Source organism: Gallinula chloropus (assembly GCF_964237585.1).
Source record: "Gallinula chloropus genome assembly, chromosome: 5".
NCBI classification, from domain to species: Eukaryota; Metazoa; Chordata; class Aves; order Gruiformes; family Rallidae; genus Gallinula; species Gallinula chloropus.
In genome coordinates this window covers 54601807-54614796 of record NC_140090.1, presented here as the reverse complement: position 1 = coordinate 54614796, position 12990 = coordinate 54601807, and the positions used below count along the sequence as shown (strand labels likewise).

General features: G+C 38.4%; 1 protein-coding gene across 1 annotated transcript in view; it reads left to right on the top strand.

Annotated features, from left to right (window-relative positions):
- Positions 1-12716, top strand: part of SH2D4B (SH2 domain containing 4B) — a gene marked incomplete at both ends in the record, with an annotated part of 57220 nt that extends 44504 nt beyond the window's left edge. The window contains 2 exons of the mRNA XM_084265795.1: positions 10025-10245; positions 12624-12716. Of these exons, the coding sequence (XP_084121921.1) occupies positions 10025-10245; positions 12624-12716 (314 nt within the window). The remainder of the gene's footprint in view (positions 1-10024; positions 10246-12623) is intronic.
- Positions 12717-12990: the final 274 nt, after the last annotated feature.

Below are 12990 nucleotides of genomic sequence, written 5' to 3'. Positions count from 1 at the left end.
TAATGCTTATTTCAGGACTAGTAAAATTTGTGCTGGTTTAAAGGATTGTGTAGCTTATCCTTCTTTGTAAAAGTTTTGTGCTTGACTTGTCTGTCTTGTTGAGATTAAACACCTGTGGATTTGCAAGTACAAGTATTTCTTATGGCACTGGTTTTCAAAGAAAGTCTTGGTGGTTAAATGTACGTATGTACTGAGTGAAGGGAGAAGCAGCAAGCTCATGAAAATCTGATGAGACATGTTTTTTTCAAAAACCCTTTCTGAGACTGACAGATACTTGCAATTTTTCCATACTGGTCTTCCACTTGCAGGAGATAGGATATGGCACCATTTACACACACTAAGGGAGCAGGTGTGTAGAGTTTGCATTTGAAATGTGGCTTGCATGGCACATCAGAGAGTTTGCACTTGATTGGGATTCAGCGTTTGAAGTGTCCAGTGATTAATAATATTGGTTTGCAAATAATTTCTACTTTTATATGAATATTTCTTTTTTTTTTTTTTTTACCTTTGGTCCATGTGTTCCCCGGAGTGTCATCTGGTGGTATTGCCTAAGAGTGGGTTGTGCAAAGCCAGGAAGGGTCTACAAAGAGACTGCCTTTAGCTGGCTTTTCGGCTCTGATGCTTTTCAGAAAGCAAACAAACATCTTGCTGTGGGCTTTCTTTTGTTTTGTGCAGTTGGCTTGCTGAAAGCTTAGTTTTCCATGTTTTTTCATGTCAATACGGTTCTATTTCTAACCATGTCAGCCTGATCTAAGGGAGGTATTTCTCTCTACGTTAGTAATTAAGGAAACTTTAATGTTTCAGAAGATATAATAAGGTCTTAATACCTACCTTGTGTGTGTCACATCACACATCTATCACAAATTTGATAGTCTGTACAGTTGCTTTTTCACACATCATAGAAATAAACATTCAGTCCAGTCTGGAAAGTAAGGAGGTGAACGCATCCTACAGAAATCATGTTTGTAACCATGCTCTCTATTTAGATTAGTGCACTGATATTTTCTCAAAGCTCATTTTATTTCTTTTGTGGAGTTTGAAGACATCTTCATGGATATGCTTGTTTTCCATGCTATTTGCAGGAAATGTCAGCTGGCTATAAGAGTGTCTGGGATGTTTAGATACATCTGGAAGTTTTTACTAATGAAAAAAACCCAAAACAAAACGACCAGTTTTCCAGTCATCCTATCAGCAAAGAAAAAAAAAATCTTTCTCAAGAATATTTCTACTGTTTATGTGAGGCCTCCCATTTAGATACTTGGAACCTCCCTGTTGTTGATCTTTCATTGACTTCACCAACTTTAGTGAGTTAAAATAATGCAAAATTAAATATTCTTACCCTGAAACATCTGTGAATTTAATGATTATACATGACAAACTACCCACAGCGATCTAGCTTTTAGAAACCATCAAAAATGGAATGGTTAACTATTATTTTAAATTAGCTTCTTTTCAGAAGCTGTTTGGATGAGAAAACTCACAAAACTTAAAGGGTAATAGCAGAGACTTAATTTCAGGTCAGAAAAGCCCATCTCAAAAAAAAAAATCAAGACATTTATGAGATAAGAGGTTAAAGGTCTTTTGTGATAGCTTTTGTCCTCTGGTAGGTGACAATTTATAATGTACAAAGAAGAGAGAGAGTTTGAAATCTTTGTTTTCCTCCTGGCTAATGCATTCTATAGGCTGATCTGGAAGGAAGGAAGGAAACCAACAGTATGCTTCGAGGAGACATTAATAGAAAAATTTATAGCTCTATTATACCAGTGGTGTATTCAGACAAGTAGTGTAAACGCCTATCTTTTATGTGCTGCTCTGCTTGTTAGTGAATATGGTGTAAATATTTTGACAGTGAGTATAAAGGGTTTTTACAGTATTTGATAGTTTGGATATAGAATGAACCTTAAAGAATACAATTAAGGGCTATATTTTCTGCAGACTGCACAGGGAATTAACTGTAAACCACACTGGCAACAATGGATGTATCACATCTAATTTTCTGTAAACCTGAAGAAAAATACCCATTATAACTGCATTACTTGTTTCGATGGGATTTTCAAAGATCCCCAGGGACATAAGGGACCCATTTCCTTCAGAATTTCAGTGGGTTTTTAATTGCTTTAAGGAATCCCAGCCTTAGGGAATCAAGAAAGCTTCAGAGGTCTGAGTTTATCCTGACAGAATGGAGAGATGAATTTGTATGATTTTTAAAAAAACTCAACAAACCAACCAAAAAAAGTCCAAGGAGTATACTCAACAAAAGAGGCTGATATATTTTTTTACATATGATACTTCCCTTGGTGAGTTTCTCCTGTGTACAGTCTCAAGATAGTGCGATGCTCCACATAAGTCTTCAAGGAGAGCTTGTTTAGGGCATGGTGCATTATCAATATGCCTTATGCTTGCCTGAAGGGAGTTCTTGCCATGAGAAAAACATTACTCCTCTAGGCAATGTTGTCTATAGATGTCTGTTCACAGCTCAGAGCATACTTTCCATGATGAGCAAGGCCTGGCAGGGAGGTAGTGGGATTCACTGATGTGCTGCTCCCCATTTTGTGTATATCTCAAATGTGCCAGGATGGTTATGACTGAGAGGAATGGTGAGGGCCATGGGCTCCTGTTCGCCTTTCAACTGCACAGGTATATGTCTTAAGTAGGTCACTGCATGCCTTGTTCCTGGGCTTTCACAGAAGACAAGGGGGTGAATGTGGACCAAAGAAATGTCTTTCTAGAGGCTCCCTAACCAGTGTCACTTTACTTTGCCTATGTAGCTCGGAGGAGGCTGCCCCTGTACAACCACTGAGTATTCACAACACCTGTCTGCGACATGGACAGTGTAGTTCAAACATGCATTTTACCTGTTGATTTCTATATACATCCCAGCTTTGCCTCCCTTTGCAGTTCTAAGGAGACAGGATGATTTTGGTTTGTTTACTCATATTTTATGTTTTCCTTTTTGTGAACTATTGGATATCTTTTGTCTTTTATAAGCACAGAGGCCTGTAGCCCTTAGTAGCATTTACGGATGCTGTAGTGTTCAGTAGGACTTAAATCAGATTACCAACATGCAGCACAGCATGAATTATCTGTATTCTCACAAACTGTAAGCAGGAAAAACGTTTCATAGGAACTTAGCACCTCTTGGCTCTTGGGCTCTTGCCATGACACTTGTAGACAGGTTTTGGGAAAAAACAACAGTCACTGTGCTATTTTGTTTTGTTGGGTGTTTTTGTTTGGTTGTTTTGGTTCTGGTTTTTTTTTTAAAAAAACTGGCCATTTATTTTGATGCCTAAATGGGAATAGAACTCTTTTGAAGATCTAGTCCCATGTGAGTTTATCCTGCATTAAGAACAGATGGTGAATAGTTTCAACAGCTTTGTTTCTATTGCCATCCATCTTTGATTTACTCCCTTGCTTTGCTTTTCAGTCTTTATTGCTTCTATTCTGAAATAGCAGAGGCAGAGCTATTGTTATGTTTCAGCCATAGCTTTTCTCACATGATACTATTGATCTCTTCTTGCACTATTTGATTTGTTGCACTATCCAAAAAAGTATTGTCACTAAAAGGGAGGAGGAGGAGAGGATGAAACCTTTTTAACAGTGACACACTGTAAGATCCTTTTGCTGCAAATATTCATGCATATTTTTAATTGTGCATACTACTCCTGCTGTAAATGCCAAAGAAATGACAAGGTATCAGCAAGGTATCTACAATATCCCTACACCACCACGACTGATAACTGTTCTTCAAATTATACATGACACCGTTAGTCTCAAGAATAACATAAAGTATTCATTCAAAATGTCATAGTTTTGTATGTTAATTGTGTTCTTCCCAATGAACAATCATAGCTATGTTTAGTCAGCATTAGAGTCTGCATACAGACTTGCACCTGTGGGAGAGAACTCAAAAAGTCACCCCGAGGGAGCTACTCCTTTGGGTGACTGCATTTCTTTGAGAGCAGAAACTATAGCAGCTCTTGTTCTTGTGCTGCAGGGAAGCAATCACTTCATCTTCCATGCTTTTATGCTTCTGATCTTTGAGTGGCTGAAGAAGGTGAGTTTTTCACCAGCTCCTAGACCAGAGCTGGTTGCTAGTGTCATGCATTCGAACATTTGTTTCAAGCCTTTACCATCCCACCTTATTATGGGATCTAAAAAAGGTTAGATTTATTCTAAACCTTAGCAAACCAGCTTCAGTTCTCGCTTAGCTTATGCTTGTTCCTCATGAAATCTATGACCCCCTCCATTAGGTTGATAGACTAGTCTTCTTACAAGCTGTTCTTGGGCTTCCTGACAGGGGTTGATGTTAAAGCTGGCATGCTAACACAGGCTGTCAGCTCTTCCTCAACCATGCTGGCTGCAGTTGGATTAACCCCTTCTGAATTTCTGTTTAGCTTTCTGATTAATTCATCCAAAACTGCTGGTTTTGCATATTTTGCCCCCAAGGAGGGTGTGTCTTTACTTCCAGCTATGTGATTTTCATTATTATAATGATTTAGGCAGAAAAAAAAATCTATGATTGGTTTTGTTCTCCTCAAACTGGAACTTTTCTGTTTTGATTAAAAATACCCATGACCCTAAAATCCATTTGTTACAAATTTATTTTTAGTCTTTTATGGCAGTTTGTGCTGAAATTTGTTTCCACTTATTTTTTTTTGCAAGGTGGGGTGTTACCCAATTTAACTCTCAAGTTAAGTCTCAGATGAAATTTCTTGGGAAATTTTTGGAAAATTCACTTGTTTATTTCCTTTGGGTTTTATTCCAAATGGTATAGTTATAATAGTATACCTGACTAGCTCAGTTTTTCAGCTCCAAAAAATGAAAGGGATTGGCTGGTGCTTAGCAAACTAATCCTTCTAACCCTTGTGCTGTTTTATCACCTTTTCTTTCAAATTACTATTTAGATCTGCCTAATAATTGGACAAATACAGTCTTTTACATTATTCAGGAGTTATCTGCTAATTCCTTATAATTGCTTGTGTTTACTCATTTACAGTTTACATATGCTCTAGGTGTAATGTGACTGCATGACCTTTAGTGTGTGAATTATTCATGTAATGATTGCCAGTAATATTTGTATTCATATGGGCTTTGATCCTAATCCCATTGAAAACAAAAGAGATACTGTGTTTTGGTTCCTGCTCCTAATTTTGATTGGTGATCTAAATTACACACTTTCCTGCTTAGATGTCTTAAATTATATAAACAGGATAAGTCTCTTTCCTCTTCATTGATTACCTGTGAATATTCATAATTGTTAAACAAATCAATTTTGCATGAAATAGAAGGCTTTTCATAATGGTCATGAAAGCACTTTTGGCATGAATGCTCCTAATATCTATTCACGCTAGTATTTGTGATGCTTTTGCTCTGTAAAACCTCATGCACCAGAGTGTTTGAGATCAAGCTAATGAAAAAATATGGAAAGTGAAAACATCAGCTAAGCAAACAGCTCCTATCACAGAAGGGTAAATGAACCCTTCTGGGCAGTGCTTGTACCACTTGTCCCTCTGACTTCAATCAACTGCATGTCATATATAAGTGCACATCTGCATATTAAAAATATATTCATCATAAAGGCTAAATTGTCTTTATATATTGATATTGTGTTACACATGGTACATTAGACCACTGGTAGATTGCAATAGATACAATATAACTTTATCAACAAAATAATGTTAGGCTTCTAGTATATAGTCATGCCTTGTTGGCAAAGTTTATCAGCTCTTCCAGTTTGGCTTCATGCTTGTTATGGCATTCTCTTAGCAAATATTTATGTATTTCCTCTCCTGAGTTTCACTCAAGGATGTACGTAGGATAATGCTGAGAGAAGAGTGGGAAGCTTGAAGCGTCATTGCAGAATATTTCTGAACAGCTTTTTCTGCTATTGAGGCTGCTGTAAATTTGGAAGGCAGCATCAAGATTTCTTAGCAGTGCCTGCTAAATTCATAATGGACTCTTCAGTTCCCACGTGAGCTTAATATACTCTAAATGTTAGGATGTTCTTTTTCCTTTTTGGAAGATTTGTGGCAGTAAAAAGAACATAATTACAACAAAAATGCTAAGACTTGCCTATCATGTACAAATTGTCGTTACAGGAACTGTATTTAAAAATGAAGCTGTTAATTAGGAACATGTCAGCTGATGATGAATGTCCTGTGATTTGAAATAACTGTCTTCCAAAATGTTATTCTCTTGCTAAGCATTCAAAATGTTAATAGGTATAAGTGTTGCAAAGCTAAAGTGTTTAAAGGAGACAGATAGATGAATGCAACATGATGGATGCGTGCAGTGAATTTGGGGGTCAGGGGGCTAAAACTCAGGCCATCTGATAGGTGTCCCATGCTTTTTGGAGGAGTTAGTTGTAGCTTTGGTCTTCTCCCAGTCAAAAGTCTTCATAGAGAGCAGCAGTTTGTATACTCAGAGTGAAATTACTTGGCATGACAGGTAGAAGATGGAAGGGTCAGCGGGTTGCAAACTTCTCTCCAAATAGGCTGTTGTGTGTTTGGCCACATCATGTGTTAAAATGATGATACCAACTGAACATGGGTTAATTGTGAGGTATTTATTTAAATGACTTATTTACAAAGTTGTGCTTATGTGAAAGGATTACTGCTTTTGTCACAGTGTTCCTTTACACCTAGTGATGTTGCCTTTTTTCTTTTTCTTTTTTTTTTTAAGAGATTAACAAGAATTAAAGAGAGGGAAAAACTAGCTTTCAAAGCATCAGTGGTTCCCTTTCCAGATAATATTTCCAATTAATATCCTAACTAGCACAAATAAGAGCATCACTGATTCTAAATTTCTTGCCAGAGCCTTGGGAAAACAAAGTTTCTTGACTTGAGCTCAGACAATTTTAAATGTTCATGTGGGGGGTTCACAGATGTTGTTTATTTCTCTACAGCCATCTCAGGAGTGAGCAGTGCCACTCTCTAGTTGTCTTGAGAACGGTATAACATTTTTTTAAAGGGTGGAGGGAGAATTTCATTGCTGAAATCGCCACCCACTGAAGAATTGAACCAGAGAAAAATAAAATAACTGGGAAGCAAAGAGAGGGAGGTGGTGATGGAGAGAGATGGTTTCTCATGAGCTGTTAACAGAATCAGGAGAGAAAAAGGGAAGAAAGCAGCTGGCTGATAATTTATTACACCATCTTTAGCAGAAAAGAGAATTAAAACAAAAAAGAACTTGGCCGTGAGCAATGTAGCATTTCTCACCTACTCAGTGATATAAAGTGCCCAGAACAAAAATAAGGTCTGGCAAAGAAGACAACATCATGTGGAAGCCTGCAGTGTTTTAGCTCTACTGGTGGGAGTTGAGAGCAGGTGAACAGATTGTTTAGCATTAAACTAATCAATGCTAAATGAATTTTGTATTATATGCCTGATAGCGGTGGTCATTCGAACCTTAGAAATATCCTAAGAAAAATGTTCACCATATAAAACAAATGCTCTTTTTATAACTCTCTTTTACCCCCCCCCCCAACTTTTAGAGGTGCTAAATTGTCTAGGCTACCTCACTCCCTAGCAGGGCTGTGTAACTGTTCTGACACTGCTTAAAGAAGGGGTAGTTGTAACAGCATCCAGCTCCTATCTCAAAAGTTACCAGCATTGTTTCAATCTAAAAATGACAATATCAATATTGATTATTGGAATTAATGTAGTATTTGCTGGTGATGGAACTGTTTATTCTTTCCTGTATCGCTGAGTGCTTGGAGCAGTGTGGTTCATCTACACGTATTTCTAGCAGAGATTTGTTAAGGAAGTGGGCACTGTAATCACAAATAAACCCCTTCATTGTGTGTTTAAATTAGCACAGTTTGAGAGAAGACTGGACATTTGCCTTAAACAGTGTGATTTCAGAATCAATTCTTGTGTAGTTCTTGGCACATGGCACCTGGTATTGGGATCTAGTGATACAGCCTCACATAATATGTTGTATCATATGGATTCATGTTACTGCTTTTCATTGCAGCAGAGTTCAAGAGTTTGCAACAATTAATCTTGGAATTCTTCCAATAAAACTGGTTTTAGTTTTGCAAAGTGCAGTAATTGACACTGTTGGCTGAGCAGTTGCATGCTGTATCTAAACAGATGCATATGTTTCATGTTTACTGTCTGTTTGCATGTCTTGCACAAAGATGATGTAATGTCCTCCAGAAAGAGAACTGTACATCATTCAGCAGAGTGTAAGTGTGCATGTTTCTTCTTCCTACTGAGGATGTTTCAGTAGGGACTTCTGAGACTGAGCCCTTGTTGTGTTCAACACTACACTGTGTAAAAGTGCAAAAGAAATTGCTTGCCTTGAAGACTACAGAAGCTGAAAGGTGGAGGTGGTTTTCTGTCTTTCCTCGCGTCATCCAGTGCTTGTTTTTAGGACCCAGATCTCCTCATTCCCTTCCCACGTCTCCCAGAAGTGTAATTTTCCTTGTGCATCCCAAATTTTTGTCTGTTAGGTAGGCCCTCCTTTGGGCTATGGTTATTATTACACTAAAACAATGCGGCTTTTCAGTACTCGGAGTCCATGAACTCTCCCTTGGGCCCGTACAGGATTCTGTGATGACAAGCAGTTGCATTAAATATTACATGTATTGTTTTCAGAAAGTTTATCTTCACTGAGAGGAACTCAGGAACACACACACACACACATTATTTATTGGCATTTGTGCCATGTTCACATTCAGGATGGCCTAATTCAACATCTGTTCCTGATTAAAGTGAGCATCTGGTATTTCAAAGATAATTATCAGACAGGCGTTTACTGTCCTTTAGGCCCACCAGACAAATTGAACCAGGCTTTGTTAGGTGAAAGGTAAGACTTGGTTTAGTGCTGGGTGCAATTCTGATCGCACCTTTTACATGGGGTAAATCTTTGCAAGCAGAAGTATTAGCAGTTTCAGTTTTGTGTCCTAGGATCAGAAAGTTATTGAAAGCTCTACTCCTGTTAAACTTTATCCCTTGCTTACTCTGAAAATCTGAATTTGTGGTCCTTCTTTTGCCCTGATAAATAAGTTTGTCATTCAGAGAAGGAATGAATTGTCCTAAAATGGCTAAACCATGACAACCTATAAAATAATTGCTTGGTGACCAGGATTTTGGGAGAGAGTTTTTTCACTGGCTGACCTTGTCCAGAGTGGTAAGTTGGCTCATAGAGAAAAAGGCCACGGAATGACAGTTACGTACTGCAAGAAGCCCCAACTAATTTTGTCTCTTCTCGTCCTGGAGCAAGGTACGTAGCTCATTACTGTTCTCTCCTGGTCAACAACTACAACACTCAATCTTTTCCCGCAGTGGCACCCTGTTTAGTTTGCAGCTGCAGGTTTTACCTAGAGAAGACTATTATTCTGATATTAAGACTGAAATGTCCCAGAAGAAAAGGCCTATGACATTTTGCTCTCGTTTTCCTCTGTGACAATGTTCCCTAGAAAGATAAACATGTGAATAAATAAACTAACAGACTCATCTCTCTTTGCAGCTGTATTAGTTGCAGGATTTGATTTATTTTTTGTGCTCTAATTTATCTACATGCATCTATTGGGGTGTGTGTGTGTAGATATAAAAGCAGGCAAATGCTGCTCCTCCCTGCACTCGCTTTATGTTCCATTAGAACCTATAAAGTAGTTGTAAGGCAACACGGTAAGAGGTAGTACAATGCAATTGCAAATATCCGCATGTATTGCAAATTTGAATTGCAATGCCAAACCATGCTAATCTGCTAGATGGTCACTTGTACAGAATTCCCTGGTCTGACAGACCAGCTGCTTTTGTTCACTTACCTGAAAAAGCAGTAAGCATGGAAAAAAGCCCTCTTTAATCAGCTAATTAAATCCTACCAGATTCCATCGAAACTACTGTAGCTGTCCTTCAGAAGCAAATAGCATAAATGTTATCTCCTTAGCTCTAACTCCTCCTATAAACTTTTCAGTCTTGAGAAGTTACCTCATTTTAATTTCGCTTCTGTGTTGTGTTTGACTTAGTCTGACAGATCGGTTACCTGCATAACCATAGGGTTTTTTTCTTTCCAGGTATTATCAGCCGCCAAGAGGCAGAAGAGTTGTTGATGAATAAATCTGAAGGAACATTCCTGGTGCGAGTCAGTGAGAAAATCTGGGGCTATGCATTGTCTTACCGGCAGCAAAGTGGGTTCAAACACTTCCTGGTTGATGCTTCAGGGGATTTCTACAGCTTCTTGGGGGTAGATCCAAACCGACATGCAACGCTGACAGATCTTATTGATTTTCACAAGGTAACACTTGCTAGGTAGAGATCAATAGCTGAGTGGAATGGATTAATAATTTAAAGAGGAACCGTGTAATTCAAAACCACACTGGAAACTAGAAGTAACCATAGTGGGGAAAAGAGTATACACATGTATTCTACAGTAAGCCTGGCTGTAACACTTACTGTATCCTTTGTGACAGTGAATCAGAAGGCTTTTCCCCTTTTCCAAAATGCTTTAGCATGTATTTGTGTCCCCTTCTAAGCAGACTCTTGAGCGACGCATGCTCTCCTGGGATAAAAATGGACTAATAAGGGCTGACAGCACTAACGCTTTTTGAGCCTCTTTGCTGTGCAAAATTGGATTGGAAATATCATAGAAAGGTCTTCCAATGAAATGTCAGCGTTTTGCAGCCTTTGATGTGAGTGAGAGCTGTAACATGCAAAAGCGTAGGAGCAGAGCCCTGCAGTAAGGAGGGGAATGTAGAGGGGTTCTCTTTTAGGGATGTGCCAAGGGTCATTCCTCATTATCTAAAGCCGTCTTACAAGATTAATTTACTGCTTGACTTCAGATTGCTTTGAATTTGCCTCTAACTTGTATTTCTTGTTGCAAGGCTGTGACTAAACAGTAGCACTGTTCTGATAGTGTAGGTTGTTTTCATCATCTTGAACCTTTCCCTGTCTTCAGTTTTAATTCTGTTTTTTTCCTGGCCACCCTCTTCATCCTCTTTTGTATTTCCCTTTCCCTTTTTACCCTTTTCTCTCTCTTATCTCAAACTAATTATTTTAATTTTTTTCTCCTCCTTTTCTTCACAGCTGTTAATTTTTTTCAGTACTCAATCTCACAGACACTATGAGATTATTTGTCTTCTAATTTCCCTTCCCTTAAATCACTTTTTCATTTCATCTGGTTTGCAACATCTCTGCAGTCAAACCTGTACCCCATTTCTTCCATCTGTAATCCTTACATTTCAATTGTTATTAGCAGTACTGTAGAAGTCAATTATCATGGATTTTATTGGTTTAAAAATAAGTTGAGTTTCTCAGAATTTACGTTACATGCAGGAACAGAGATTATAATGTGATATCCTTCATAAAAACATAGATGTTCAGTTCCTAAATAGGATTTTTAAGTCCCTGAACAAAACCAAAGGCAAAAAAAAATCCCAAACTGAGCTTCACTGAAACTGATTATTTTGTTCTGAAAGTTAGATTTTGCTTGGCCTCCTATCCCTCACCTTCTTTCTCCCACCTTAGTTACTGGCATGCATGCACACAGAAGTGGCTCTATTTTAAGATAAAATAAAAATTTAAGACGGACAAGGTTCCCCTTAGTGTCCTCTCACAGATGACTATGACATTATATTTCCACATGGGAGTTGGAAATGAAGGTGTCACTTTTGATCAAAAAACTACCTTCTCCCCTAATTTGATTAAATGCTCTTTCCATGGACATCTTGGAAGCCAAAATGCCCCACACCCTTCTTTCTCTATTGAGGTTTTTATTGTTGAGCATGATGGTATATGGTACGGAATATCCCCTTGGCCAGTTTGGGTCAAACAACTGGGCTGTGACCCCTCACAACTTCATGCTTATCCCCTGCCTGCTCCCTGCCAGCAGGGGCTGAGTGGAAAGCAGAGTGCTTTTTGCAAGCACTGATCAGCAATAGCCAAAACATTACTGTGTTATCAGCACTGGTTTAGCCACAAATTCAATACACACCCCCACACAGACTGCTGGGACAAAGATTAACTCTATCCCAGTCAGACCCAGTAATGATTCTAACCAGGGCCTTGTCCCAAACTTTTCCAGTAATATTTTTTTAATTTTAATTTTGTAATCAGTTGCTGGAATGACAGACTTGGCATGTGGATGTTTTTTTCATGAGAATAGGTGCTGTTTGTAAAGACTGTTACCTTACTTAGCGAGGTTAGCATCTTTAGCAGTCAAAGAGCTGTTACTGTTGAGCATAAGCACTCGACATTGAGCTCTGGCTCAGTTTGCCTGGGGGTGCTTCTTTTGTTCCAATGGCTGTGGAAGTAGCTAGTAGGACTGGCCCATGTCTGTTAAATTAGCTCTGGAGAACATCTTTCATAGGCATCTGTAGCTGTTTTTCTTAAGTAACGTAGCAACCTACAGGTAGCACAGATCACAGACTTTCTTGTACACCAGATGTTCGATTTCATCATTTGATACTAGCACAAGTTACCTCTGGCATAACTGAGAGGAACAAGCATGAAGAAAATGAATTGTCAATAGGATCCTTTTGCTGATCTGTACTTATTTCATCAAGCTTTTATTCCTAATTGCTGATGGCCTTTATTCCTATCAGTTGCGTTTCTTGGAACACAGGGAAAGGTTTTCAACATCTGCGAATGATATTTTAATTTGTTTTGTCTTTCTAGGAAGAAATCATCACATCCTCAGGTGGGGAGCTACTACTGGAGCCATGTGGACAGCAGAAGAATCCACCAGACTACAGCCCTTTATTTGAATAACTGATCCAGGACTAATAGGAATGCATTCTGTAGTAATAGATAGCAACAAAAGCAAATGCTGAAGAATAGTTAACAAACTTCCAAAGCCACTGGTCTTGTGGCCAAAATGCATCCTCATGAGAAGGCCCAAAATATTGCAGTTTTTATCTGAATTATCATAATTATCTGTATTGCTAATATTTTAAAGGTGATAAATACTGGCAAAGCACAAACGAGGACTGTTCCCAGAGGTTTTTCAAGGGACTGTGGCCAACTGCACCGAATGCTAAGTTCC